Raw genomic sequence first — 26,238 nt, 5'->3', positions numbered from 1 at the left:
GCCGGCCACAGCTCACCCCGTGTGTCGATGGGCCAGAATTTGGGCTCCCCAAACCCCTCCACCCCCAAGCTGTTTCCTCGCCGGTTCTCTGGGCTCGCGCTTCCCTTTTTAGTGCAACAGCATTATGGTGCCTCGCGTATGTGCGCGGTGCAGTGGGCCGGTCTGTAGGCCTGCCTTTGACTGGAATCCTGGATCCCTGGGTTTCTGGCCCGACGCGTCGTCTTCTACCCCCCAAACAGGCCTGCACTCTTCTTGGTCCACGGGCTATTTGTCTCTTTGTTTCCGCGGCCCAGGGCCTGCTGGTTGCGCCGGGGCGACGCTCATGGTGGATTTTATTTTTTCCAAAATCCAGAATTTGGGCCTGAAGACCGCCCCCGCAGGGCCTGGAGGATGCGGGGAATCGGTCCACCCACACCATGCGCTCGAGCAAAGGCCAAGCACCCACGCCATCACGTCTCATCCAGGACTCCTGCGCCGCCACGGAGGAGGATCGGCACCTTCGCCATCGATCCTCCAGGATGCCCCCCTACCACTCCCCCTCACATGGCACGCCTCCCTCGGGCCTGTATGTCTGCATGCCGCTATGCCCTAACACCGCAGGCCGCCCTCTCCGCGGATCCACTAACACACAGCCTGCAGCGCCTGGCCCCCCTGGCCGTGACCCGCGCGCCCCCGCGCACAGGAGCATACCCCTGGAGCTGGGGAGAAGGCCCCCCTGGCCGCGCCCCCGCCGCGAGACCACGCGGGCACGGGGGCTGGGCGCCCCGGGCGGGCCCTTCCCCTCCGTCGTGAGGCTGCCTCCCCTCCAATGTCCTTACCGCCTTGCGCGCATATTACGTAGTAAACCGCCTCTGTCTACCCTACTCGTCGAGGCAGATGAGCGAGGGAGACGAGACTAGGACCATCGCGAGCGTGAGGCGCCGCCGCATCCCGCCCGAGAGCGCACCGGCCCTCTTGTCGGCGTGCTCGGCCAGCCCCACCAGGCGGAGCACGTGGTCCGTCGACTTGATGTTTGGCCGAAGTGCCCTGGGCGTGAGCCCTCGGATGATTTTCACGTGGTAGCGGACCGTGAGCTGCGGCCAGTAAAGGTCGTGCTGGGGAACAACTGTGATGTACCGGCTGTGGTGGACCCGCCGGAAGAGGTCAACCCGTCTGCTGTCGGCCTCGTTACGCACGCAGAGAGCGCTTCCAGCAGTCGGCCTCAGGACTCCTGTCAAGGCGTGCATCATCGTGGACTTCCCGGCCCCGTTGGCGCCGAGCAGGGCGAAGATGCTCCCCGCCGGCACCGAAAACGAGGCGTTGTCGAGCGCGTGGGCGCCCTTGCGATAGCTGTGCGAGATCCCCTGCACGCTGAGGTGGTTGTCAGGGTGCCCAGGGGGCGCATCCTTCTTTTCTAAGTTGAGGCTGGTCATGGAGGTTGTTTCTGATAGCCCACTCAGCAGTCCAGACTCCTCTGAATCTGATCCGTCAGGGGTCCTGTCTTTGATCCTCTGGCGGACCCGAATCTTCCTGAGCAGCAGCACGCCAAGCGAGGCAAAGACCTCTAGCAGCGATATCAGAAACGAGAGGGCAAGAGACCCCCAGCTAATGCGGCTAAGTCCTATGGCGTTTCGCAGCACGGGCATGTACCCCACACCAGGAGCCAGAAGGCCCAGGACGGCGGCCACTGCTCCCTCGGCCCTGAGAGAGCCGGAGACAAAGACAGCGACGAGGATCTGGAGAACCACGGTCAGCATGGCGTTCTGCTGAGAACGAAGGAGCACGGCCACTAGGACTGCATTGAACACACTGGAAAGAGCTATCATTCCCAGGCAGGTATATGCGACAGCGGCCACTGCAGGACCGTGGATGAAGAAGGCGTCCTTAAAGAGTGCTGTCAAGGCCGCTGCAATCAGTATTGTGGGGGTGATGGTCCAGATGCTGAAGTACAGGATAAGAACCATGACAACGCGTATTTCAGAGGCTCCGTGGAGGCGGAGGAGGGTCACAGTGCGCTGCTGAAACTCCCGGGCAGCGCGGCCAGCTACAATGACGCTTCCTAGCAACAAGAGGAACACTAAGTAGTAGTCACTCATTATCTCCATCGATTGCAGGGCTGCCCCCGGAGTTTCGAATATGAGATCTCTGTTCAGATACCGCCTAGGGATACTCATCACGGACCCGTCATAGGTGAACTCCGTGCCTTGGCGCCACGCCTCCTCTACACCAAGCGTGTCCCGAAGAGACTCTACGAGGTGCTGACGGAAGAGAGCGCCGGTCATCTTGGCCATCGCATCCGCCCCAATCGTCGTGAATGTGAATCTGACACGATCTGCTTTTGTAATATCAACGGCATTCTTAAGAGATTCGTTCATATACTGAAATAAGGTAGGGATTAAATATTTCGAGGTAGATACCAGCATATCGGCCCGCTCTGCTGATGGAGTAAAGGTAATGACCCAATCACGATAGGCCTTGCGTTGTGGCCCGAGAGGAGGAAGCATAGTGTACATCTTGAGAAGCAATGCACTGCCTGCCTCGTGCTGGCCTGGTTGAAAGATAACCGCAGGGATGCTTCTGAACACCCTGCGAACCACACGTGCTTGTACAGCCGGCTGTGAATCGAAGCAGTCTGGCTTAATAAACGTGCTGCCAATTGTAGACGTAATCCCCTCAAAGAAGTCACTTGCCGTGGGTTGGCGAAGAATAGTCTCCTCAAGCAGAAGTGCATAATCCTCTGCATCTGTCAAAGGCACAGATGTGTCACTGCGAAAATGCTGAGGTACAGTCATGCGGGGGGCCACAAACGAGAACAGGTCATCGGAGTCCAAGGGGTGTCTGAGGCCTGCCTCCACGCCCCTCCTCCACACATCCCCAAAGTTCTGGGGAGAGAAAGAGATCTGCTGGGGTTCGTTTGCGACATAATAGTCAAGCCCTTCCGTTGGAGAGCCTGCTATAAGAGGGTCGTCCAGAGACAGGCTCAATGATATGCTGTCTGAGGTCTCGACCTTCGAAGCGTCACCTACTACGCCAATGTAGTACCAACTGAATTGCGTCTCGTTGGTTCCCAGGGATCCTGTCTGACGATCCCCAACGGTCAAGTAATCGTAGCGATATGTGTCGAGGCCCAAGTGATTCATGTAGCTAAGACAGACGGGGAATCCATTTGGATACTGAAGCATTGGCTCGAAGAGTCGCCGAGGACGCTTCACCAGGCAGCGCTCCATGACCTGAAGGGCATCGACTCCTGGGTTGGCTTTCAAAAACTCGCTTACGTTTTCAATTGTGACATTGGCATCTATCAACAAAGGGTCTGCACCGGGATTGGCGTTGATGCAGTCAGCAAGGCATGACAGAGACCACTCAGTAAGTTGCGCTGCCTCTACTGACTCAGTGATATTTGTGACGCTAGTAAGAGTATAACGGACCCCCATCCAAATTAGCACAAATAGGGCAGTCAGCGCAGCAAGTATGGAAGCAAAGCTTCTGCAGTGCTCTTGAAGGTCCAGGGAGAGGAAGAGAAGCAGCAGGTGGCGCGTCACGGAGGGCTTTCTGTCCTCGTCCAGAGTTACTGAGCGCAGAGGCTCCGGCTGCGCGTCGTCTTCGCCATCCAGCAGGTGCTCGAAGACATCCTCCAGCCGGGCCCGTGAGACGGCAACCTGGACGCCCTCTCGTTTCTCGAAGGCGCGGCAATGCTGCACCAGACCCGCCAGAGCATGTGCATCTGGGACTAGTGCTGCAGGGATGGATATGCTGGCACGCCGTGGGTCCATTGTAACACCTAGCTCTTTAGCGCCAACTCCGAGCAGAATCCCTAGCTCCGTCGAGAGCAGCAGCGCTACTCGTGAAATGGCGTCGCGGCTTTCTGACGTCACTGAGACCACGTAGTCTCCATGCTCCTCAAGGAGTTGCACAACAGGGGCATCGGCCTGCGTCCGACCGGCCTTGAGCACGACAACGCGAGTGGCTAGCTCTGCTATCTCGTTGGCGTCGTGGGAGGACAGGACTGCTGCGGCGCCCTCTGTGACCAGTGCGCGAACGTACGCCCAGATCTGGCGCTTCAGGATCGGGTCCACGCCCACCGTAATCTCGTCGAGAAGTATCAGCCGCGGACCTCCCGCCGTTGCGTTTGCAAGGGCCAGGCGACGAAGCATCCCCCCAGACAGGGCAGACGCCTGCTTGTGCGCGTGGTCGTGCAACCCGAGGCGCTTCAGGAGTTCGTCGACGTATCCGTCGAGAGACCCGTTTCTGTGCTGGAGCTCGCCGAGGCGGCCCGTGACCCTGGCCCGGATCTCTGCGCACAGAAGAACGTTCTCCCTGACAGTGAGGTTGATCCAGAGGTTGTTCCACTCCTGGGGACAGAGCGAGATGAACCCCCGCAGGGACCGTGCGGTGTACGGGCAGAGGAGATCGTGTCCGAGCCCTGCGCACTGCCCGCCAGAGGGCGCCAGCTCGCCAGCCATGATCCCCAGGGCTGTGGACTTTCCGCCGCCGCTTGTCGCGACGAGGCCCGTGACTTCTCCCTGCTTAAGGTGCAAGTCCAGCCCGCACAGCGCCTCCTCCTTGACGACCGTGCATCTCTTTGCCTTACGGTATGTCTTCCGAAGCCCTGAGACAAACAGAAAGGGGAACTCCGGGTTGTCCTTGGGGCGCCTTGTACGGTAGAACTTGCGGCTGCAAAGGAAGCCGAGGGGAAGCCCTTGTGAGCCTGGCTCGTGTTTGCAGAATAGGAGAACCAGAGTTAATAGCGGAAGAGCTAGGATGCTCTGGACCAGGGACGTGACGACAAGAGATCCAAGGTAAGGAAGTTGGAAGGTACATCCGCTTGTGCCTAAACTAACAGTTCCTGAACATACGTATCGATTAGAATGGTAATTGTTAATATCACTAAATAGAATCTCAAACCCATATTGACTGTAGGTCGGTACAACAAGCTCAGCACTGGTACGTTCTGGTCTTAAAGCGACCAGCATGTCGCAGATGGCAACGAGCCCCAAGGGAGGAAAAAGGACGTAGAAGACCTTTGTTAGCCAGGTTGGGACGACGAGCTGCGTCCAAATTGTAGGGAAGCTAGGCTCCTCGAGGAGGATCAAGAAGGGAAATGCCACGAGCAGAATCAGGGCCACCGTCCCAAAGGCAATTGCCACCGACGTGTTGTAGAAGAACATGTGCAGGAGCAGCACGGAGGCGGTGGTGATGAGGGCGAAGGTGATGCTGACAAGGGCGTTAAGAGAAGGAGTGTAGCTTGAGAAGGGGAACAGCTTGAAGAGCGAGCCAGCACCAAAGAGAAGTCCGTATGCCAAGAGGTTGGCGATCAAAAGTGTGCCGAACGTGAGCCCGTACATGCAGAACTCCGAGACACCCAATCGGCGGAGCGTGGTCTGAAAGGGCCCGCGAAAGTGCGCCGCGAAGATGAGGGTCAGGATGCACTCAAGGAAGATAGAAAGCTGGAGAATCATATACGCCTGCATCCCGGCAAGGGTGGTGGTCGAGCCTTGCGACGGATACTCTCCTAGGCTGTACGAAATGGTTTTGTCGATAAAGGTTTCCGTCAGGGCGTTGTGAATCGCCTCGAAAATGCTGAAGGACGCCGGGCTCCACACATACGACATGGCGTGTGAGTTAGGCGCCGAGGACCTTGTCCGTGGACTAGGGTGTTTGACAGCGTACCGGGCCATCATCTCCTGGCTGTACCAGAGTGAGTACTGGACGGCCTGCGGGATGTCTGACGCTTCCCGGTTTGAGATGTTTAGGTCGAGCGCGAGGAAGACGCTGTCGGCCGGTCCCATGCTCGCGGCCCACTCGTCATCGAACGCATCCAGGGTTCTGTCATCAAGCCCGTACGCTGTGTCGAGCATCTCTGTAACGACATCCCTGTCTGCAAGGACCTTCCGCGGGGTGAGGATCGAAGCAAGGGAGCCATCGGCGCCTAGGAGGTGCCCCCGCACCGTCTCTCCCAGGTTGGCCGCAATCACGTCATCGACAAAGCTCGGGCCGAGATTCTTCCCGGCCACAAGCCTCTGCATCGTTGCGCGGTCCCTTACGGCAACAATCCGCTCCGACTCTAATCCGTTCTGTTGGACGAGTCTGTCAACGACCCGGCGTGCCTCGATCGTGTCGGGGGAGAATGCAAGGTACACGGTCTGGCTCGTGCAACCAGGCAGGTCCCTGCACAACGGGAGGCGCGGGAGAGTCCCTTCGCCTAGGCCGCTGCTAGGGCTTTGCAGTCTATCCTCGAACGAGAAGAAGAGGGCGACAGCGGCCATCACAACGACCGGCATGACAATCATGCAGATGTAGAGACAAAGATGGACCCTGGCCGTCTTGAGGTACAGCCGGAGCACTGGGTACATTATTTTTGAAATAACAGATTTTGAAACTATTTGAAGACTGGATTGACAATCCAATCTAGAAAACTAAACGTAGCAGCTAGTTAATGCGGCAGGCTTGGCAGCTACTGTCCAAGTAGGTTGTCAATTAAACAAGCCATCACTGTAACACTAGATGGCATCCTTTTTCACTGTCCAGAATCCAGAGTCCAAACTTCGGAATCTGGACGCCGTAGTTCCGCGAAAAAGAAGATTCTCGTGCCTTCTCGCTCTGAATACTACGGCTTAATCTGGCGTGATATCGGTCTAGGCCTTCAATCTCTTCACTCAGGCTCCTTGAGGACGCAGTTCTCCCGGCCGTGCAGTCCAGGGTCGCTCGGTGCTGGTGTCCATGATGAAGATCGTATGTGTCATAGCCTCGAGTGTCGACTTGGATTCCTCCTCGCCTCCTCGTGGAGTGGACCATCGGTCCTGCTGTCGGGGTGCGCTCGCCATGCGTCCTCCTGAACTGTAGCATGTGTCCATGGACCCCCACATCGATCCCTGGTTGGCGCGGAGGAGACGCCCGGCCTACCATTCTGCTCATGGACCGCAGTGCACCTGTGGTGCCAGATGGTCAGCAGCCAGTGTACAATCACGGACGCATTATTTTGTGTAGCCTGCCTACTGCAACTGCAGGAGGTTGGGTGCTGGCTCCTCTGCCGCGCTTTCTCTTCTGCCAGAACTGCAGTATCTGAATCATTGGAGTCAGCTGAATGGGGATGTCTAACGTGGTTGCTCGTCTCGAAGGACCTACCTGGATAGCAACTGACACGCCCATCGTAGCGAAGCAAGGTGAACTATCACTTGAGCAGAGTCTGCTGAGCTAGTAATTCAGGAACCAGGCACCAGCCTGAGAGGGTTACGGATTCAACAGATCCTAAGTATTCACTCATTATAAACTGGTTCGCGCAGCTGTAGAGTCAAAACCTATCATTGCCATGAGCCTCCTGGTCTCTACTGTCGAGATCCCCTTCGATCCCTGCTGTCGCCGCAGGACAAACCAGCACACAAGAGCAAGGACCACAGGGCGAGGACGGTGACGATGGCCGTCGTGGAGCCGGCCTTCCTGGCCTGAGGGGTGCAGTCGTCATTTTTGAGGCTGTATCCTCGCATGCACGTGCAGAAAGGCGCAAAGGACTCCACCTGTCCGGCAGCCTGGGACGCACGACCACTTATTTGGCTGAACGCTGTTGGCGCTATTCGAGTACGAGAGGCACTCGCTGTCTACATCATAGCTCGAGCAGCCCGTGTTCTGGGAAGGACAGTTGCTCGTGGGGACGCACTTCCCGGTGCTGTCTGATCCACAGCCGTTCACGCAGACATACCTGTTGTCGTTGTCCTTCTCTTGATCCGGCTCATTGCACTGGGCCCAGCTTGTAAATGGAACCACTCCATGGAAGCCTCCTGTGTCACGGACCTGTGCTGATCAGCGCGCCCCTGCTCTCCATCCTGGTGCTCGACGGGTGATGTGTCACACAGGCAGATCTGGAGACCGAGGAGGGAGGGAGGGGCGGGGCATTTTAATTCGCAAAATGAACTCGACGGAGAACGCGTAATCGCTCGACGGTGGCCCTGAGGGGGCGTCGGACGGTACCTATCTTGTTACCCACTGCGATCAGAGTCGAGAACACCACACGTCAACTGCTGGTGGTGCGCCATGGTCCACAAGAGGGCGATACGACGTAACTCTCGTAGCCCAGAACAGGCATCCACGAAGCACTCTGCGGAGTAGCTGGTCAGACATAAAGTGTTCAAAGTATTGCCGGCGCAACTCTATAACGATGAGGGTGGCAGAGGCGACCGCTGCAGCACTGGTGCGAAGGGATGATCGGCTGTGTCTGTGAGCCGGCATAATTAAATCCCGATTCTCTGGGCAGCACAACCTTTGCACGAGTCTTCTACTGCACGCTCTCTCTTTGCCACCTTGTGATTACTGTGCTCTCCAATGTAGACACGTATGAGTCCCGCCTTTCTTACATTGCCTCCATACACATCCATATGGTACAGGGGTCGCCTGTCTTGACGAGGAGACCTGAACAGCTGGTCGTATCGAGCCACCACCGATTCTAAATACCATATTATCTGACAAAGGGATTCACTCTGGCTGTACTATTCGCAGACAGTCGCTCAAACTGGATCACCGAGCCATCACATCAACTTACAACTCAACTAGGACACTCCCGTGTTAGACAGATGCCTGACGCCTCTTCTGCTCCAGCTGCTTCTGCTCTATCTGGGCGGCAGTGTTCTGCTCAAGGGGTGGCTTCACAAAACACAGAAAGAGGAGCGACGCGAAGCCATAGAGCAAGAAGAAGATCGACCCATTGCGCCAGTTCCAGTTGTAGAGCTCGCCGCCTATGAGCGCCCCTCCAAACCTTCCGATGCTATTTCCGATCTGGAAGAGCCCGAGAAGCGTCCCGCGGTTTTTCGGTGTCGTGTACAGCGTTGCAAACTGGATGAAGAGGGCATCCCCAAGACTGAAAGCGATGGAGTTGAAGGGAAGGAACATTATCCACTTGGGAATGGGTGGATCTACCGCCCAACGTAACAACGAAGGAAACATTGCAAAGTAGACAGAGATTACAATAATACGGAGCTCTCCAATCTTGTTAGCTATGATGCGGGTCAAGCCAAGTATAAAGCAGACAGTAATAGCGATCGCAACGATATCTGACAGAGCGTTCAATTGCTTAGCTTCCTGTGCACTTGTAAACCCGTAGAACTTCGCAACTAGGAAACCCCTAGTGGCAACAGGAAGCTGAGTACAGAAGATCTGGAAGACATATGCAAACCAGAGCAGAATTAGCTCTTTGTTCTTCAGAATATCTTTGAATGTCACACAGAAGCTATCCCGCCTTACGTTGGCCTTATATGCCTGGGAGTCCGTTTTGCCCATCTTCTTGGCAGCTTTGCGGGCTATAACGCCTGCAGAAGACTCCTTGAAGAAGCAGGAGAAAACGAGGCCGGCCACTAACAGAGCAATTGCAAGATAGAATGTATGAAGGAATGATTTCACATTGTCACCTGTATAGGTTCCAATGGTGAAGATAAAAGCAATTATTATAGAAGCTATTGCTGTGCCAATTAAAGTCATGACATTGATTGCGATCAGGGCCATTGGACGCGCGCGGGGGCTAGCGAGATCAGCAACAGTAACAAAACCAATAGGAATGGCATACGCGAAAATACCTGTGGCGAAGCGCATTCCAAGGATGTAGTTGATTTGGTCCTGAGAGTGTGTCTTAGAATTGTCTCTTGCTTGGAAGATGATCGGTGCAAGTCCAGTCAATCCAGTGGTAACCGCGTATCCGGCAAAGAGAACTATATAAACTGGCCTGCGGCCAATTATCTCCGATAGCCAAAGCCAGAGCGGACAGAAGAACAGCTGTGTGAGGTTGAAGAAGGATTGTAGATTCGCTGTTTGAGATGCATTAGCCCCCAGGTATGTTAGGTAAAATGGGATGGTGAGAGCCACAAGACTCAGTGAAAAGCCAAGAATGAAGCTCAAAATCATGACGTACCATACCCTGTTTGCGCACCAGTTTGGCTTACTCTGAAGATCCTTATTGTTGTCCATGGCGCTAATGGCCTCTGCGTCAAGGTTGATGACCAGCTTGACCTCGTCTGGACAGGGCTTGTAGTCCAGGGTGAAGTGGTCTGCGTTCCAGTCGATCTTCGGGGTGCCCATGAGCTTCTCCACATAGACCAAAGAGGAGAAAAGGTGATCGACGAGCTTGAAGTATGTCTCCGTGGTCGCCAGTTCGGGCGCGGGGTGCAGCGGGTCCGGATGCACCCTGTTCATCTCAGTGCAGTAGTTCTGGTAGCGACGGTGGGCCTCTGCCGGGTCCGCTGCTGGGAGGACCGCTCCGCTAGCTCCCATGGCCTCTGGCAGGTGCAAGTCCATCTTGGGAGAATCGGCATCCAGAGGCGCGCTGGACGGCCCGGCTGCTGCGCACCCTGCAGCACAGACGACGAGCTCCAAGATGTCTGTGCGCTGGATGCAGTCGCCGAGATAGCGGTCTCGGTTGCTGTCTCCGAGTCCGTACGCGTCGAAAGCGTGCCCCGCCGCAGCTACAAGGAGCCTCAGGTACTCGAAGCAGCGATACTGCGTGCGCGCCCTGGCCTCCCCGGCTGGGTTCAGAACGAGATTTGCCATGGCGTTTAAATTGGTAAATTCAATTTCTATAAACTAAACAATTACACGCTCGATAGTTTCACGCGTGGTTGAAAACTTCTTAAGCTGTAAGAAATATGCTGATTTCTGAGGGTGAATTTGAAGGATTACTTTTGCAATGCTTCATGTTATGAAGACCTCATTAGAATAGTATAACACCTTGAATCAGATTGTACAATCATAACCTATCTTGAAAAAGGGCGTCACATAACAGTAGACCGATATGCCTTGGCTCTGCTACAGTGCAAAGGGACGAACCTGCAGTGGTGCGGCCTACCATCATCGTCACCCATGGCAGAACCCTTGAGGAAGTGTGTGTCGGTCCCTCCACCAGCAGATCACTCGGCCCAGCTTCTCATATCTGCACCTACGAAGTGTTGAGACCGGCCGCCAAGATATAAAAAGTTACGGGTTGCCAGTGGCCCCACGCTCCCTGTGTTCTTCTGTGCTCCTCGCCTGTGGGGCCTTGCACGTTCTGCGTCGATAACCGACCGGCGTCGCTCCTGTCCTCTGGCCACCATCCTGAGGGCTCTGACGGACGAACACTCGACCATCGCACCCGGACCTTGCTGGCCAACGGCTACGGGCCTCTGGCCTGTGTACAGACCCAGTGCAGTGCCCCGCGCTCCTTCATGATCCCAGGTCAATACCTTTTCAAAAGGGCCTGCCTTCCCTAGAGATACACTGACCACAGGGGGAAGTGGGGCACTAGAGGATGCACACTAGATTGCAGCGATACCTGTACGTTATTGCCAAGAGATGCCTATGGCAGGCGCACCCAGCTCCGGTCACTTTTCCACTTATTGGACGCTGAGGGATGCACTCAGTAAGGACAGCCTGTACCAGCAACGCCGCAGCTCCAGCCTGAGCACTCCCTCCCGGGCTTCTTGTACACTGCTGGAGAGAGCGTCTACTTGGGCCTGCTAGGGGCAGACCCGCTCGATGAGGCCCTGGGACCTTCTCGTGCTCTTCGCTGCCATTAGTGTAGCCAGGTAGCATACCGGTACTTCGTGGCACCAGTGGGGAATGCTCTTCCTATCTACGCCTAGTTCCTTGAATCTCCTGCCAGTGAAGGACGCTTTGAACATAGGCTCACACGGAGCTTAGGGCGTCTGCGTGTTCCCCAGCAGACAGATCAGCACCAGGCGGATAGTCGTCATGCCGCGCTGGATGCCAGCTTCTTTAATCAAGGAGCCATTCGACGCGAAGCTCTTCCGGATACACAGCTTCTTGGATGGGTTGGCTCAGCAGGCCTGCTTATTGGGGTTTGCTGGGCACGGCTAGTGGTCAGCCGGCTCCTGGGTAAGGGAGTTCATCCATTTCTCGGCGGTGGGCAGTACACCCCTCCGGCGCACCTGCCCGTGCCAGGAGGTGTGCCCAGGATGATCGGAGATGCAGCTGCGCCGTGGTGGCCGCATCTGAGGCACAGGTGCGCAGACAATAGTACGCCTGGTGAGACAATCATCGCATCTCTTCTTGATAAAAGCTTCACCGAACGAGCGGATCGAGCATGCCATTTACAGAGCGCGTCCACTCTCCCACTCATGGCCTGCTAACAAGGAGACAAGCATCGGTCTGTGTCGAGAGCCGGCCTGCAGCTCCTTGGCGTGTCGGCGCGTGAAGACAGAGGGCCAGCCAGGGTGAATGTCGTGGCCGGCCAGCTGCGCATCAGCCCTAGCTCACGGCCCAGAGAGCATTCAGTCGCCTGTTACCGGACGGGCCTGTCTGGTAGATCGTTGGCCCAGACCGCGGTGTTCGAGTCGTCTGGGCACATGGGAGAGCCCTGCCTTCGTCTGCTGTGTGTGGTCTCTTCAACGATGTGTAAGCTACGTCTGGTGGGCCCTGCGCTGTGCCGTGGTTGAGCATGCTGCACGCTCTAGGCATGACTGTCTCGCCACTGACCAGGACTTCAACTATTAGCTGCTCCTACCGACCACTCTTCGCCAACCACCAAGCAAGCCGGGGTCTCCAGTCTTCAGCCCTTGCTGGGGTATGTATCGGCGCACCCAGGCACGCCCCCGTAGCCCGCAGGGGGGAAGCATGGCACGCATGCGAATGCAACGGGCGGCCCAAGGAGACCCTGGCCCGTCTGGAGCGGGAGGACGCCGGGCCCAGAAACGACCCCGGGTGGGAGGGCGAGGACGAGGCATCCCGGCGCGTGCGGGGGCAGAAGCGCAGAGACCGCGCCCGGGGCCACAAAGACCGGCCCCCCGACGGGCGGCACCAGCGGAGGCGCGGCGCAACCAAAAACGCAGGGGGGCGGGGGAGTGGCCGCCACAGGAGATGCCTCCTCCTCCTGCTTGGCCGCCCTCGGGCCGTATGTGCGGCGCGGCAGCACCACCCCGTGCTCCTCCAGGGCGGCGCGGACGTCCTGGGTGCGGAGCGCGTTGTTGTACGTCATCCGCAGCTCCTGGCGCGGATACTTCGCCCCGAAGCGCTCGTGGACCCTGCGGTAGAAGTCCGGGCCCAGGATGCTCCGGTCCCTGACCCCGGCGATGATCATCGCCTTGATGGCCCTGCGGTCCTCGCCGGTCATCTTCACGTTGAGGATGCTCCGCGAGTGCGTCTCGCGGTACCAGTGGTAGATCCTGCTCCGGTCCTCGGACAGGGCGCGGGCGATCTTCTTCCAGTCGATGGCCGTCCGGAGCACGTGCCGGTGGAGGAGCAGCGGCCGCCGCGCGAGGCTCTCGGCCGTCTCCTCCAGCCGCCGGGCAGCGACGACCTGCTTCGCGAGCTCGAGCAGAACGGAGGCGCGCGTCTCCGCCGTCATTGCCCCAGAGCCCATCCGATAGAAGCGGCGATAAAACTAAAAACAGACCAACGAATAATGTGAAATTAAATATGTACAGGCCTTGCATAAAAGCTTTAGCGGGTGTTTGTTGCCTGCCTGCCCCGGTCCGTCGGGCGAGCAGGGCGCCCTCACCCGGGCCATCGCTGCAGTACGAGCTGGCTTAGGCCGCCACACAGAACAGACTGCTTTGCACACGGCGGCGCCGGGGCTGATGTATTGATCGGAGTTTTTTGGTATTGCCGGGGACCCCTGCCCTCGGCCGCCAGGGAGAGCCGCACCCTGCGCAGCCCCGGTTTGTCTGCAGATGCCCGGAGCTCTGCGGAGGCGGGCAGGCTAGGGCCGTCCCCCTCGTTCGGGGCATCGCCGACGACGAGCTGCTGCCTGCGGCCCGCGGGGTCTTCCGCTCTGAGAGGGGTCGCCGAGTGTCGGGGGCCGCAGTGCTCTGCAAGGCCTGCACACGACCAGAGGCTGCCCAGTTTTTTGAGCAGCTGGCTCTGGCGCGGATTCTGCGGACGCCTGCTGCCGGCCCGGTCTACAGGGGCGTCCGCGTGTCTACTGTGGCCTGGCGTGCGTGTCTGCGCGTCCTCCTGCGGCGGCTCCCCTCGTGGCGCAGGAAGCCCTGCCTACCCCCTCCCACTGGGTTCTCCCGACGTGGTCTCTGTCGCTCCCGGCCGAGTTTCCAGCGGACAAAGGAGCGGCATGACCAAATCAGTCGCCAGATTGCAGTGTGCTCTGGAGCTGCGGATCTTGCTGGCATCTTACGCGACAGTGGCTCTGGGTGTGCCCGCTCAGCAGCAGCTACCTCATCCACAGAGTGCTGATGCAGATATTATGCGCTACGTATCAATGACCACAAGGGCACTAATGGGCGATAATGTGTTGGGAAAGTAAAGCAGTAAATCTCTCATGAATTTTGTATTGGGTCCGTGCTTCTGAGTTGTTGCTGCTGCTACGAGAACTCAATATCCCTTACAACCAAGACGATGACGTTCTTTAAGTGCTAGAAGCACCTGTTTATGGCGCCATCAATGGTCACCATTAACCAAGTGTCTTTTACATAGTACTATATCACGGCTCCTACTGCTGATCTACCTATGTTTCTATTAACAGACTTATTGTTGTGACCTTGCAATTCATCTCTTGGGAACGGTCATGGTGGATTTCTTGTGCCAGGATATAATATTATAATATCTGGCTCTAAATACTAACATAGAGCGTATTTGAGGTATATCTGTTTTAAAGGCTACAAGATGGAATTCTACTGCTTATTGACCCAAGAAGTTCTTATATTGTGCTTTTAATGGGCTATGAACGAGTCCTCTCAATGGAAAGGTCACTATACAAAATTTAGCTAGAAAATAAATGGCCGCCCTATTGATAATCGATATGCAGATCGACTTCTGCAAAGGAGGAGCCCTGGGCATCAACGATGGGGCAGAGGTTATTCCCTTTATTAATCAGTTACGCCAAAGTAGACATTACGACATGGTCGTCATCACTCAGGATTGGCATCCTCCACATCATTGCTCTTTTGCTTCCCGATATAATAAGCAGCCGTTCACTCCATATGGCGATCATGACTATCTGTGGCCAGACCACTGTGTACAGGACACCCCAGGGGCCCAGCTGCACCCGGATCTAGTGGTAGAGAAAACAGATGTACGCATCCGGAAAGGGACAAAGGTGGATCTGGATGCTTACTCATGCTTCGGGGGAACCAAACTAGCACAATTTCTCCGAGAGCACCACATAAAGACATGCGACATAGTTGGTTTGGCATTCGACTTTTGTGTTCGTTACAGCGCTATCGACGCCCGCCGAGAAGGGTTCGAAGTGCGTGTATTCCGCGAAGGCTCCAGGCCAGTTGACAAGGATGCTGTCGACATAGTTATTAAAGAGCTGACTGAGCTCGGCGTTAGAGTAGAGTGAATCTGAAGTCGTTTTGCACCTTCAAAAAACTACTTGGGATCTAGATCGCCCTTTGTCTTTGTGGGTAGATGGCAGACGACTACGACAGCTCCGATGATGCTAGCTCTGACTTTTCATCTTCAGTGGCATCCAGCATGGTCGATGGGAAAATCTTCCAACTATCCACCCAGCCTGTGCACAGTCTTCTCTGGAGGCATGCTGGCGCTTCTATTGTTAGCTCCCTCCTCGCCGTTGTAGCGAAGATGGTTATTTACGTTCAGGTGTTTCATTATTCAGGCTTTCGATCCACTTCCCTTTTTGCAACATATCAACCGATTATTTCTCTCCTTTGCCAGCACCCTATCCTTGCCCTCGCCAAAGCATCGGCCAGATTTGCGGGGCGTGCACTGGGGCAAATGCAAATTCAAATCGCCAACGTTTACTACTCTCATTACTTCTTTATGGCGGCGATATGGGCTCTCCTTATTCCCTTGCTCTTCACTAGCTGGTATCAATCCCTTGCTTGTTTTGTAACGATGTCTGCAACATCTGCAATAAGCTTCTCTACGCCTTACTTCGCCCTGATGACAGGCATGTCCACGCTCTTCAATGTCGTGACTATAGGTATGTCTCCATTTGTTCGTCTGGAGAATCGTACCTTTGTAGATATTGTACGCAGTGGGCTGCTTTCTGTGCTTTCTGTACTCTTTTGTTCCATATCGTATTATATAGCGTATATGTACGGAGCAACGGCCAACGAAGGAGGGTTGATAGCGGCTGGAACCGGAAACATAATAGCTCATCTGTTCGTGTCCATCTGGTTGACAATGCTCGTCTTCCGGAAGACGGTTCTTCAAGTAGCCTTGAAAGGTGGGCTCAAGTTTTCTACAAAGCGGCTGTTCCCACTAAATGGTCGCATATTACTAAAGGTCTTCCTTATCGGGATGCTGCACTGGTTTCTTGAATCCATAGATGATGTGTTAGTAGCACTGGTCAACATACTCTACGGCATTAAGTACACAGACCGTACCTCTATGCATGCTCGGCGTATAGCGTTTTATAACTATCTACTCATGCGTGAGGCAGCCAATGTCATCAACAATGGGCTACTATCAGGATTTGCAATCACTACAAACTATAACTTAGTACTCAGAAAGTACTCGCGTATGTACAAGGCCATGTTGTTTGCATTCATGTTTATGACCATAGCGAGCACGCTTGTATGCGTTATCTTGGGGCCCCTTGCTGAGCCTCTGCTCTTGGCTGTCCAACCTCTAATTCGCAAGCCCACTGACGACGTGATCCTTCTCCAGAAGTATCTCAAGCAAACAGGAAAGCTTGCTTTCATTACTCCTCCCCTCATGCCGGCGTACTGCATCATGACTGTGCTTGCTCAGCTTGAGGGTCGCTCACTACTGAGCATCCTACTGCCACTACCCAGGACTGTGACAACCATAGTCATACTCATCATTACAGCGTCAGTGAACGGAGACCAGGGCGACTACCTATTTCCATTTCCAATCGGAGACGCCATTTCAGCGATCATTGGGATCTGTATGTTTGCTTATAGTGTGTGCCGGTATAAGATACTGAGTCGAATGAGTGATCCAAACGTTGCACAAATCGAGGATAGCAGGAAAACAGCGGCTACAGGCAAGCAACTTTCTGAGGCTAAGCCCATGGAGCACATGCTTGGAAGCGGAAGCTCACTGGGAGAAAGCGGGACAGTTGGCTCTGGCAGCACCAGCGGTAACAGTACACCTAGGGGACGGGGCTGGGAATCCTCTAGTAATCCAGAATAAGAGTAAAAGGCCCACGGAAATAAATGTCAAATTATCAAATTATTTTATGATTTTCCAAACATAAAAATCGATGCCAGCAAAAAGTAGGGCTTCCGGAGGGGCGTCTGGACACCATGAAAGCGGTGCCTACTACGCGGGGCTCTACTTGTGCGCCATTGAATACATAGATTCCCTAACGCGCTCCATGGAAATGCGGAGGCAAGCATTTTTAACCCCAAACATCATCAATGAGCACCCCTTCCCCCAGGACGCGGATGTGGCCGGGAAAACCCGTGAAGAAATGAAAATCTGGTATTCGCGGCTCGTGGCTGAGCCTGGGCTCAAGCGCGACGTAGCTCATGGGTCTTATAGCTCCACTATGAACAGTCTTTTTCTAAAACTACAGGCAATCCTAATGAGCCTTATTCGCAACGATGAATACCGCTATTTCTTTATGCTGCGGGTAGATGAGAAGGAGCATCAAGCGCCTGGCTACTATTATCGGACGCCTGCCCCCATGCACTTTCTAGCGATTCTTGCACGAATATATGAGACGCGAAGCCAACTGGAAAGCAATACACTATTTCTCCAGTATGATTGGCGGGATATACCTCAGGAGAGCGAAGGTGATAACAGCCTTGAGGCTAGCGATAACGGCTTAGACGGGGAAAAGATAGCAGACAGGCAAGGCCCTTCAGGAGAGACTCCAGAGAGTAATAGAGAAGGAGCGGAGACCAAGCCGCCCAATGTAACGACAACAGTGGCGGTAACAGATCTTTTCTTAACATATAAAAGAGCAGACTACGGAGACGTCTTAATGAAAGTTGAACTGATTCGGAAATTGAGTCTCGAGGAGATACAGAACGTTGATAAAAAGAGTATTATCGACTGGTGTTATCGGATAGGAGCGATGGCGGCAAATAAATGTGATGAGGAGCGAAGGCCCAAGCCATACAGATCTGCCCAGGAGCTTCTGCGCGACCTCTTACTCATTGCTTTCAATGCACGGCGCTATAATTCATTAGACCACTTTCTACATAAAATGGGTGGTTCGATGCTTGCAGATATCCGCTCGGCCTGGAAGCGAGAATTTAGTGACATGCCTGATTGTTTCAGTCATTTCGTCAGCGAGGAGGCCGAGGAGCTCTTGTACCACATGCTTGCAAATGCGTATATGAGTGACATGCTTCCGTACGCACCAATCGAGCCGTCTAAGAGCCGTCGTTCCTCTGGAACAGTCCCTCAGGTTAGCGTTATTCATCGCCGTCCGCCGCCCCCTGCAGAAGCACCGGGAGAGCAGCGCCCTCCGCGCACACGGGGCTCAGTTAGCAGCACCCCGGTTCCTAAGCCCTCAGCTGAGTGCCCTCCAAAATCCAGCGGGGGTGACGGGGCCTCCGATAGTCAAAGTTTTCTTGGCATTGACGTAGACGAAGAACACTCCTCGCAGGCAGTTTCTCAGCCTTTAGATAACGATGCTGGCGAGCGGGACGCCCTTTTAGATGAAATCAGAACAATGATAACATATATTATGAATAATAAGAAGAGTGAGCATGAGGATATTGTTTATTCGGAGATGGTCAACGCTAGAGACGTGTGTGGCTTTAATAAGACCGACGACCTTCACGCAGTCCCCGTAGAGCGATTGCGGTTATTCAGCAATAAACTAATGCAGGTGATAGACAAGTATCCAGACTACTTTATTAGGCAGTACGGTGCGCCGGATTCAGTCTAGTTGTACTATGTAAATTCAATCGCCAGGCTACTCGGGAACCTGTAAGAGGACAAGGCAGGCGTGTAGGGAGGCGGGTGTCAGCACTCGGGCGAGGTCGCTTCGGAGGTCTCCGAACTTGTGATACTCAAGGCGAAGGTTGTTACATTTGTCGCAGTACATGGATACCAGTCCCATGATCCCAGCGGCGTCTTTTGCAGTAACATAGATGTGGAGCAAGCACGCTATTCCTTGGACAATGTCACAAAGGACGTTGCTGGCTAACTCAAAGGCGCTGTAGTCTGCCTGGTTCATGTGGGGCTTCAAAACACTGCACAAAGACATCGAATAGCATTTTTCGAAGCCACTGTATATGCGGGCCCATTCCTGAGGAGTGCTGGTTCCGATCATCTTCAGTATAAAATCCCAATCTGGGCCCGCCGCTTGGCCGCCTTTGGAGCCTTTCTTGGCCTTCTTTCCTGTGGTAGCACTGGGTTCTTCTTCTGAAGCATCCCTTTTACCAGTGGCTGCAGCGTAGAGGTTAGCAATGTCCTCCGTGGGGCTGTTTCGCGGAGTACGCCTGTACGCTATCCAGGCAATCAGAATTCGGGTTGTGATTGTATTCTGAGGGCACACCTTTCGGATTACCTGTTCCATGTCCTCTTTGTAGAGCCCTGCATACGCCTTCCTAAGGCCTATCCATTCATCGGGGCTGGACATAAGGGAAAGCTCGATACCGCGCCGGGGCGTCTTACTCTTGAAGGCATCGTGAATGAATGTCGCTTTGACGTCTAGATAGTATTTCCAGCTAGCTGCCAACAGTTCCCCGACATCCTTCGAGGCGAGGCGTGCAATGTCGCCGGTGAGCATCCGGTTTGTCAGGGTAAAGTAGTCCTCTGCAATCTTCAACTTATCTGCATTCTTATAGCGAACAGTGAAGTAGAGGAGCTTATCAAGGTCATTCTGTTCTATGCACTGCTTAAGCTCGCCGGCCACGAGGACGTGATTGCATGTAGAGGCCATACTAAAATTTTTAAAGGCTTCAGGCAGATGTCTGACTACGAGACGCAGGCAGCGGGGTATGTCCGCCAGGCAGAGGCGAAGCTAAAAAGGGGGGTCTTCAAGAAACCTGACACGGACTCAGCGATCGAGTTTTACGAGAAGGCAGGCAACTACTACAAGATGGCGAAGAACTACACCAAGGCCGGAGAGGCATATATGAAATGTGCTGATCTCCACGTGAGTAGCGGAAAGCCACAAATGGCAGTCAACTTATATAGTACAGCCGCAGCAACGCTCAAGGAGGACAACCCTGATGCCGCTAACGCTGCGTTCCTTAAGATGATAGAGGCAGCAAAAGAGGCAGGAAGATTCATGCAAGCAGGCAAGGCTATGCGCGAGCTTGCAGAGACTTTGGAGGAGCAAGGAAAAGAGGAGAAGGCCTATATAATGTACAAGGAAGCCATGGATCTATTCAGCAAGGAAGCATCGGCCGCAACAGAGATCCGCGCCTGTAAGGAGCACGTTGCTGAGCTGAATGGACGACTCAATGGAAGTTATGCCGAGAGCTCTAGGCTGCTAGAGGAAATCGGGACTGATTGTACCAAGATACAATTGCTTCAGTTCCATGCACGCGGCTACTTCCTCACTGCCTTTCTCTGTCTGTGCGTCTCCCCCGACAAGGTGACTTTGGACTTGGCTCGCGACCGTTACGCCTCTGTAGACCCTACGTTTAACGGGTCCTTTGAGTGCGAGTTCATGACTCAGGCAAGTGAAGCCCTCGAAAACAACGACCTAGAAGCATTTGCAGAAGCCACTGCGAAGCTCAAACAGCGCCTTGGAACGGCCTTTTCACGGAGCAAGTTCAGGAACTTCCTCTTTGAGAAGGTCCTTGAACATATGCAGCCCGTCCAGGCCGAGGACGGCGGCGTAGAAGACTACCTGTAGGACTCAGTAAATTCTCAATGTCACATCAGTGCCGACTTAGCTAAGCGGGTGAGGAGTCATAAGTCTCTTTAAGCTGAGCACAGGATCACTGTATCCTATGTTTCTGCCCACATCAGGGACCCAATGTTTAGATGTTTGAAATGACTGACCCGCGGAAATCGTGGCATCGGGCCCAAGCACGTGGTCAGTGTTGCTGGGCAACGTTCAGTGAGCGAGGGCTTCTATTTGGATATGCCATTGACCGCCATGCACAGCATGAAAAGGTTCTGTGGATGCTCTGAGATTGCAGCTTTCTGAATAGAGGTTTATAGTAGCTAGTATAGTTGAAGGCTGGTAATACAGAGGCCATTGTGTGGTCTTGGCGATCTCTCGACCGTATATTTGGACAACTACCAGCTATTGCTTGCGAAGTGTGAACTTGACGGCATCAGGACACAGAAGGCCCAGTGAAGGTACACACTGCATATTTTTCTAGCAGCACAAAGACTACATCTTTGATATCTATTCGTATCTATTCATGTAACATGCTTTCATACTAAAAGTATTGCATTCCCATGATGCATCACCGGGTTTTGTGCACTGGTACTACTAATATCGTCATTGCCGGCACAGTTCTATGGCTTGACCTTCTACGAGAGCGCCGATTTACCTGGCTTAAGCGCTTCTGCTCGGTAAAAAACAAGAGGGTGAATCTGGGCCGCAGTGCAGAAGAGAATGACGCGCACTTCCACAGCTGTGTCAGTAACTCGACTGGCAAAACCCAAAAAACAGGTCCAAAAAATTACCAAACTTGCAATTAAAAAGATTGCCCCCACAGCCCATGGATCTCGCGAGCTTTCAGAATCTGTTGCAGCAGTGCCAAACGGAACAGGACACCCAAAAGCGCAAGGAAGTGGAAGATTTTTACTTTAAGTACAAGCAAGAGGAACCAGCATCATATGTCGCAAACATTATTGAAGTTATATGCAGCAATTCTTCAAGCTCCAATTATGCCGCCATCCTTTTCCGCCGTGACATGGAACAATCAGGAGATGTGGCGGCCGTGTACAGAGCCGGGAATGGCAATCCCGAGTGCGTTCATGAGGTCATGGTCCGCATCCTGAACACCATGCTTGGACAGACAAGCAGCAACAGCATTCGATTTCTGAGTGAGATCCTTGGCGTCCATCTAGAGAGGATTCTGGAGAGCGATCCACAAGGGGGAGTTGCCCAGTTTCCCGAGTTCTTCCAGGCCCTTGAGACCCACTTCGCCGCTCCAACGACTACGTCCCAATTGCGCGTGGGCTTCCTGAATTGTATAAAGTACATCTGTGGGCTTGCATATACATCTGTTACAAAGATCGGCGGCAAGGCCATCATAGATCTCATATTTGCAGGCCTTGAGGACCAGGCAGACACTGTCGCAGTTGCTGCCATCAAGTGTGTCAACGCGCTGATCCTCTACGGAGATTCTGACGACGAAGACGAGAAGAACGATAGCGTAATTCCCAACAGCGTTCTTCAGCAGTTTGTTTATAAAATAATTCAGCGCTTGCCGGCCATGATTGGCAGGCACAACTTCATGGACGCTGAGCAGGCCCTTGAGCAGCTTGTAGATATAGCTGATATGAATGGGGCAGTGCTTAAGCCAATGGTGAAGGACGTCCACATACTTGTTACAGGGATCCTCTCGCCTCCTGAGATTGACGACTCGCTGAAGCGACTGACCATAGTGCTTTTCAGCTATCTTTGCGAAAACATTTCAGACATCCGAAAGCGTGCAAAGAAGGCCATCTCCGAGATCATTTCTCAGTTTATTTTCCCATACTGCGGTCTCTTTGACGATACTCTGACCCAGGCCTGGCTGACGTCGGAGGATCCGCACCACTTTGATGATCAGAATAGCCTCTTGGGTTACGCAGAGAGCGCTCTCGATAGAATCTCCACAACCTTGGGCTATAAGGTGATCTTTCCGCTTATTAAAGACTTTGTTAGCTATGCCAAGGCCAACCCAACCGTCCACAATTGCTTTGCCGTCGCTAATATTTTCACCATAACCGCCGAGGGCCTTGCTCGCCTTGTGACAAAGGAGGACATAGTTTTCACAATCGATACCCTTCTCGAGCTGAGCAACCATCCTCATCAGCGTGTCAGGTATAGCGTGCTCAGCGCCATTGGGCAGCTCTCGGAAGACTATGCTCCGACGTTCCAGACGTTCCACGAAAAGGTCATGCCCCTCCTTACAAAGATGGCCCAAGACCCCTGCATAGCGGTGGCCGCACACTCTCTTGGGGCCCTGGTGAATTTTCTGGAGCACCTTAAGAAGGCCGAGACCTATCTCTACAAGGATGCGTTGGAGCCAGTCATCACTATGCACCTCATGCAGAGCAATCACCTCCTCAGCAATACGAACTCACTTGCACTGGTTGCTAGTCTGTCCAACACGCTTCTGAAGAATGACTTCGCCGATATGTGCAAGAACTACATTCCTCACATCCTGGGCATGTTCACCAACGTAATGGAGACTCTACGTAAGTCCCCCAACATGTCGCTGAATAAGCCCCGACTGAGCTACATCTCTCGAATACTGGAGTGTCTCTCTATTGTAGCTGGAACCCTTCCGCAGCTGTTCGCTCCCCACATCGACCCGCTTTTGACGGCCATCATGGAGCTCTTTAACTTCTCCATAGATGATGCGGAGTCGTCTCTACTTAAGTATACGCTAATCGCTGTCAGCAGAATAGTCGACATTTACCCAGAAACCTTCCCCAAGTACATGGACCCGATCATTGCAAAGTTGAACGACATCTTCAATCTAAAGTACATCGAGTTTGATAATGTGAACGAGTTTGCGGTAACGGATGATGATGACTGCAGCTTTACTATTTCTCCGCACGTCCTTCAGCTACAAGCGGTCGGCTTCGACGTTATTTCTGGCATTATGCGCAAAACTCCTGCAGCATTTGCTCCGCACCTGGATGCATTTTTGACGAAGATCCAGGACAGAAGCTTCCACACAGGGTCCATATCAGAATCGCTCAAACTGAATAGCATCGAGTGCATCTGCACCGCTTTTCGTGTTGCCGTCGCTGCTCCCACTGTGGCTTCTCCTCCTGCAGTTCACCAGAGGGCATTCACCATGCTGATAGCTGCTACAGAATCTAACATTGATGACATCGACATTTACCAGAGCATAGCAGACTCGATGGCTGAGTATGTCATGGACTATTGCAAGTACATCACTTCGACTAAAGACATGACTTCATATACAGAGACAGTCAATAAGGTGTTTTCTCTTCTAGAGAATTTCGAGGATCAGTGCCGTAAGTTGCTCGAAGTGAGCATCCAGGATCTCGAGTGCGACGATGACCTTGATCCAGAAGAGACGGCGACCATGGTTTCAGACACTGTTGACGATTTCTCTGATGCCATCGCGACGTTTGCAGACGTTTATGGTACCTTTGCAGAGGCCCTGGGAGATCTCTCCTTGGATTTCATGTCACCTCTCCTTATGCCTGTGATCAAGAGGTGGGTGAATTACTACACCAGCACTAAGAAGAACGGGATCAGTGGCGCGCAAGTCGCCTTCCTGACGAGTGCTGTATCCATCCTGGCGGACATCGTTAAGTACCTGAGCCCGGCAAACTCCAAGTCTCTTGTGGAACCGTTTGTAACCATAATAATTGAGAACACAAAGCTCAATAAGGAGTGGGTAGAGATCAACCAAGTCTGCTGCTACACTGCCGGACTGCTGTTTGAGAAATATGAGGGCGATCCTGGCCTAGCCATTCTCATTCCTACGCTGTTGGCGAACGCCACTGAGTTGATAGGAGTCGTAAAGAGCGGGGAGCTGGTCAGCAAAGAGGCCTTGGCAGCATATGACAACGCTGTCACGCTCTCGGCTAGGATGGCACAGGCCTTTCCAACTGAGCTTGGCAACATGAGTGGTGGACTCACACAGTTCTGGGCGTCATGGCTGGACCTTGCGAGCACCGTCCAGACCGACCGCGAGGAGGTGATCGCTAGCATACAGTTGATAATAAGCGCGTTCGCACGCAACGACCCGAACTTCATGAGCGGAAACCTTGTGCACGCACTGTACGCCTTCCTCTCCCTTTACTTTGGGGATCACCACATTAGCATTGTTGAAGATCAGACGAATGCGAATTTAATCGAGGGGGCAAACACTGTTCTCACACAGATTGCTGGACATGGTACCATCCTGGCGGATACGATAGCAAAGTGCTCTGAGTATGTCCAGAAGACATACTCCTTGTACACAAGCGTGCGCCAGTGAGCAAGGGTGGAAGCACGTTGAGAAGTAAGTAGTAGTAAATATGCTTCCAAGCCAAACGGTCCTTCTATTTGACGCAGAAGTTCTCGCTTTCCTCGGGACAGGCGATGTCACTGTCGATCATGCGGGTCCAAAGATAGAGCTTCCAGGGAACAGGCTTCTTCTGATAGAGGAGGACCACTATGGTAAAGACCAAGATTCCACCTAGGACTATCCCCAGGAAACACCCCAGCAATGCATTGCGAATTCGCGCTGCATAGAAGAATCTGTCGGACGTGAAGTACGCAATGGCCTGTCCAGAGAGACCCCATATCTTGCTTACCTGGTAGTATTTGATGTTGTTGGATACTTGGCCGACCACTTTACCACTTGAAAATTGGATGTCGATGTGATCAGGAACCAAGATTGCGCTGTGGCGTGTGATAAAGTTGCTGTCGGAGTGGAGGTTTAGGAGGATGTTCGGAGTACCTTGGAGAGGCCTGCAGTTAGTTAGGTCAAAGAGTTGAATCTTCACGTGCGTAACTAGATCCACGATAGCATCACTGGAACTAAGGTATTCCTTTCCTTGATCGTTCAAGCAAATGCTCACCTGGCAGACGGTGTTTTCTGGACATGCTTTCCGCTCAAATCTATAAGCTGTGAAAGAGTCCCAGTACTCAATGAAAGAGTTCTGGAGTCGCACAACCTCGGCACCGGTAAGTGGTATACTGTAGTTGAGCTGGGCAACATTCCAATCTGCGCTTTTAAGTGAACTAGGAAAGACTGGCATCGTGGACGTCCGTTTCCCGATTTCAGAGACATAATCTGGATAAGGGATGGACGCGAAGAAGACATCGACATATTGTGGAACTAATTCTGGTGCGACTACCGATACGGAGGTATCATATTCAAAGGGTACAATGATAGTGAGGGTGTAAACAACTTCGGGGAGGATGTTGAAGGAGTGGCAAGTGTGCTCAGCATGGAGCTCTATCTCTAAGGTGCTTTTCACGTATGGCTTTATGGGAATGAGTGGCTCGGGGCTACACAAGAAAAAATCATAATAGGTGTATTGGGGCTGAAGGATATATGGCGAAGTCATGGTTAGGTTGTCCAATAATATGACGAGTTGACTATAGGGAACGTGGATGAAGGGAATCATGGAGATAATATGGATATATAGACCAATGCATGCACATATGACTGCTAGGCTTCCAAAGATGAGAAGTGCCACAAATAGCAGAAGGGTGAGTCCTACGATACGCTTCTTCTTAGGTTGGGTCTTGTTATGCTCTAGAGGCATGGATGCACAGGTAGGATGGTGATT

At 53.5% G+C, this 26,238-nt stretch overlaps 10 protein-coding genes across 10 annotated transcripts; 5 read left to right on the top strand and 5 right to left on the bottom strand.

Annotated features, from left to right (window-relative positions):
* Nucleotides 1-860: 860 nt before the first annotated feature.
* Nucleotides 861-6,332, bottom strand: GL50803_00112692 (ABC transporter; the record flags this gene model as incomplete). Its single annotated transcript, XM_001708383.1, has 1 exon — nucleotides 861-6,332. One exon carries the CDS (start codon nucleotides 6,330-6,332, stop codon nucleotides 861-863), a length of 5,472 nt encoding a protein of 1,823 aa, XP_001708435.1.
* A 2,203-nt stretch (nucleotides 6,333-8,535) lies between these two features.
* On the bottom strand, nucleotides 8,536-10,506 carry GL50803_00114777 (Major facilitator superfamily transporter; the record flags this gene model as incomplete). Its single annotated transcript, XM_001708386.1, has 1 exon — nucleotides 8,536-10,506. The coding sequence occupies one exon, from the start codon at nucleotides 10,504-10,506 to the stop codon at nucleotides 8,536-8,538; it is 1,971 nt and encodes a 656-aa protein (XP_001708438.1).
* A 1,993-nt stretch (nucleotides 10,507-12,499) lies between these two features.
* GL50803_00114778 (uncharacterized protein) lies at nucleotides 12,500-13,309 on the bottom strand (the record flags this gene model as incomplete). The annotated part of the gene is made up of 1 exon (XM_001708388.1): nucleotides 12,500-13,309. One exon carries the CDS (start codon nucleotides 13,307-13,309, stop codon nucleotides 12,500-12,502), a length of 810 nt encoding a protein of 269 aa, XP_001708440.1.
* A 1,368-nt stretch (nucleotides 13,310-14,677) lies between these two features.
* On the top strand, nucleotides 14,678-15,244 carry GL50803_006757 (Pyrazinamidase/nicotinamidase; the record flags this gene model as incomplete). Its single annotated transcript, XM_001708389.1, has 1 exon — nucleotides 14,678-15,244. One exon carries the CDS (start codon nucleotides 14,678-14,680, stop codon nucleotides 15,242-15,244), a length of 567 nt encoding a protein of 188 aa, XP_001708441.1.
* A 68-nt stretch (nucleotides 15,245-15,312) lies between these two features.
* GL50803_0017227 (DinF protein) lies at nucleotides 15,313-17,025 on the top strand (the record flags this gene model as incomplete). The annotated part of the gene is made up of 1 exon (XM_001708390.1): nucleotides 15,313-17,025. The coding sequence occupies one exon, from the start codon at nucleotides 15,313-15,315 to the stop codon at nucleotides 17,023-17,025; it is 1,713 nt and encodes a 570-aa protein (XP_001708442.1).
* A 70-nt stretch (nucleotides 17,026-17,095) lies between these two features.
* GL50803_0021803 (uncharacterized protein) lies at nucleotides 17,096-18,736 on the top strand (the record flags this gene model as incomplete). Its single annotated transcript, XM_001708392.1, has 1 exon — nucleotides 17,096-18,736. One exon carries the CDS (start codon nucleotides 17,096-17,098, stop codon nucleotides 18,734-18,736), a length of 1,641 nt encoding a protein of 546 aa, XP_001708444.1.
* A 27-nt stretch (nucleotides 18,737-18,763) lies between these two features.
* On the bottom strand, nucleotides 18,764-19,735 carry GL50803_0010073 (Alpha-12 giardin; the record flags this gene model as incomplete). Its single annotated transcript, XM_001708393.1, has 1 exon — nucleotides 18,764-19,735. One exon carries the CDS (start codon nucleotides 19,733-19,735, stop codon nucleotides 18,764-18,766), a length of 972 nt encoding a protein of 323 aa, XP_001708445.1.
* Nucleotides 19,736-19,762: 27 nt separating this feature from the next.
* On the top strand, nucleotides 19,763-20,659 carry GL50803_0017224 (putative Alpha-SNAP; the record flags this gene model as incomplete). Its single annotated transcript, XM_001708394.1, has 1 exon — nucleotides 19,763-20,659. The coding sequence occupies one exon, from the start codon at nucleotides 19,763-19,765 to the stop codon at nucleotides 20,657-20,659; it is 897 nt and encodes a 298-aa protein (XP_001708446.1).
* Nucleotides 20,660-21,479: 820 nt separating this feature from the next.
* Nucleotides 21,480-24,935, top strand: GL50803_0015106 (Importin beta-3 subunit; the record flags this gene model as incomplete). The annotated part of the gene is made up of 1 exon (XM_001708396.1): nucleotides 21,480-24,935. One exon carries the CDS (start codon nucleotides 21,480-21,482, stop codon nucleotides 24,933-24,935), a length of 3,456 nt encoding a protein of 1,151 aa, XP_001708448.1.
* Nucleotides 24,936-24,999: 64 nt separating this feature from the next.
* On the bottom strand, nucleotides 25,000-26,214 carry GL50803_0010063 (uncharacterized protein; the record flags this gene model as incomplete). Its single annotated transcript, XM_001708397.2, has 1 exon — nucleotides 25,000-26,214. The coding sequence occupies one exon, from the start codon at nucleotides 26,212-26,214 to the stop codon at nucleotides 25,000-25,002; it is 1,215 nt and encodes a 404-aa protein (XP_001708449.2).
* Between the last annotated feature and the right edge of the window lie 24 nt (nucleotides 26,215-26,238).

The sequence above is a fragment of the Giardia intestinalis genome, chromosome 5 (genome assembly GCF_000002435.2).
Source record: "Giardia intestinalis strain WB C6 chromosome 5, whole genome shotgun sequence".
NCBI classification, from domain to species: Eukaryota; Fornicata; order Diplomonadida; family Hexamitidae; genus Giardia; species Giardia duodenalis.
This window is presented reverse-complemented; position numbering and strand designations above follow the sequence as displayed.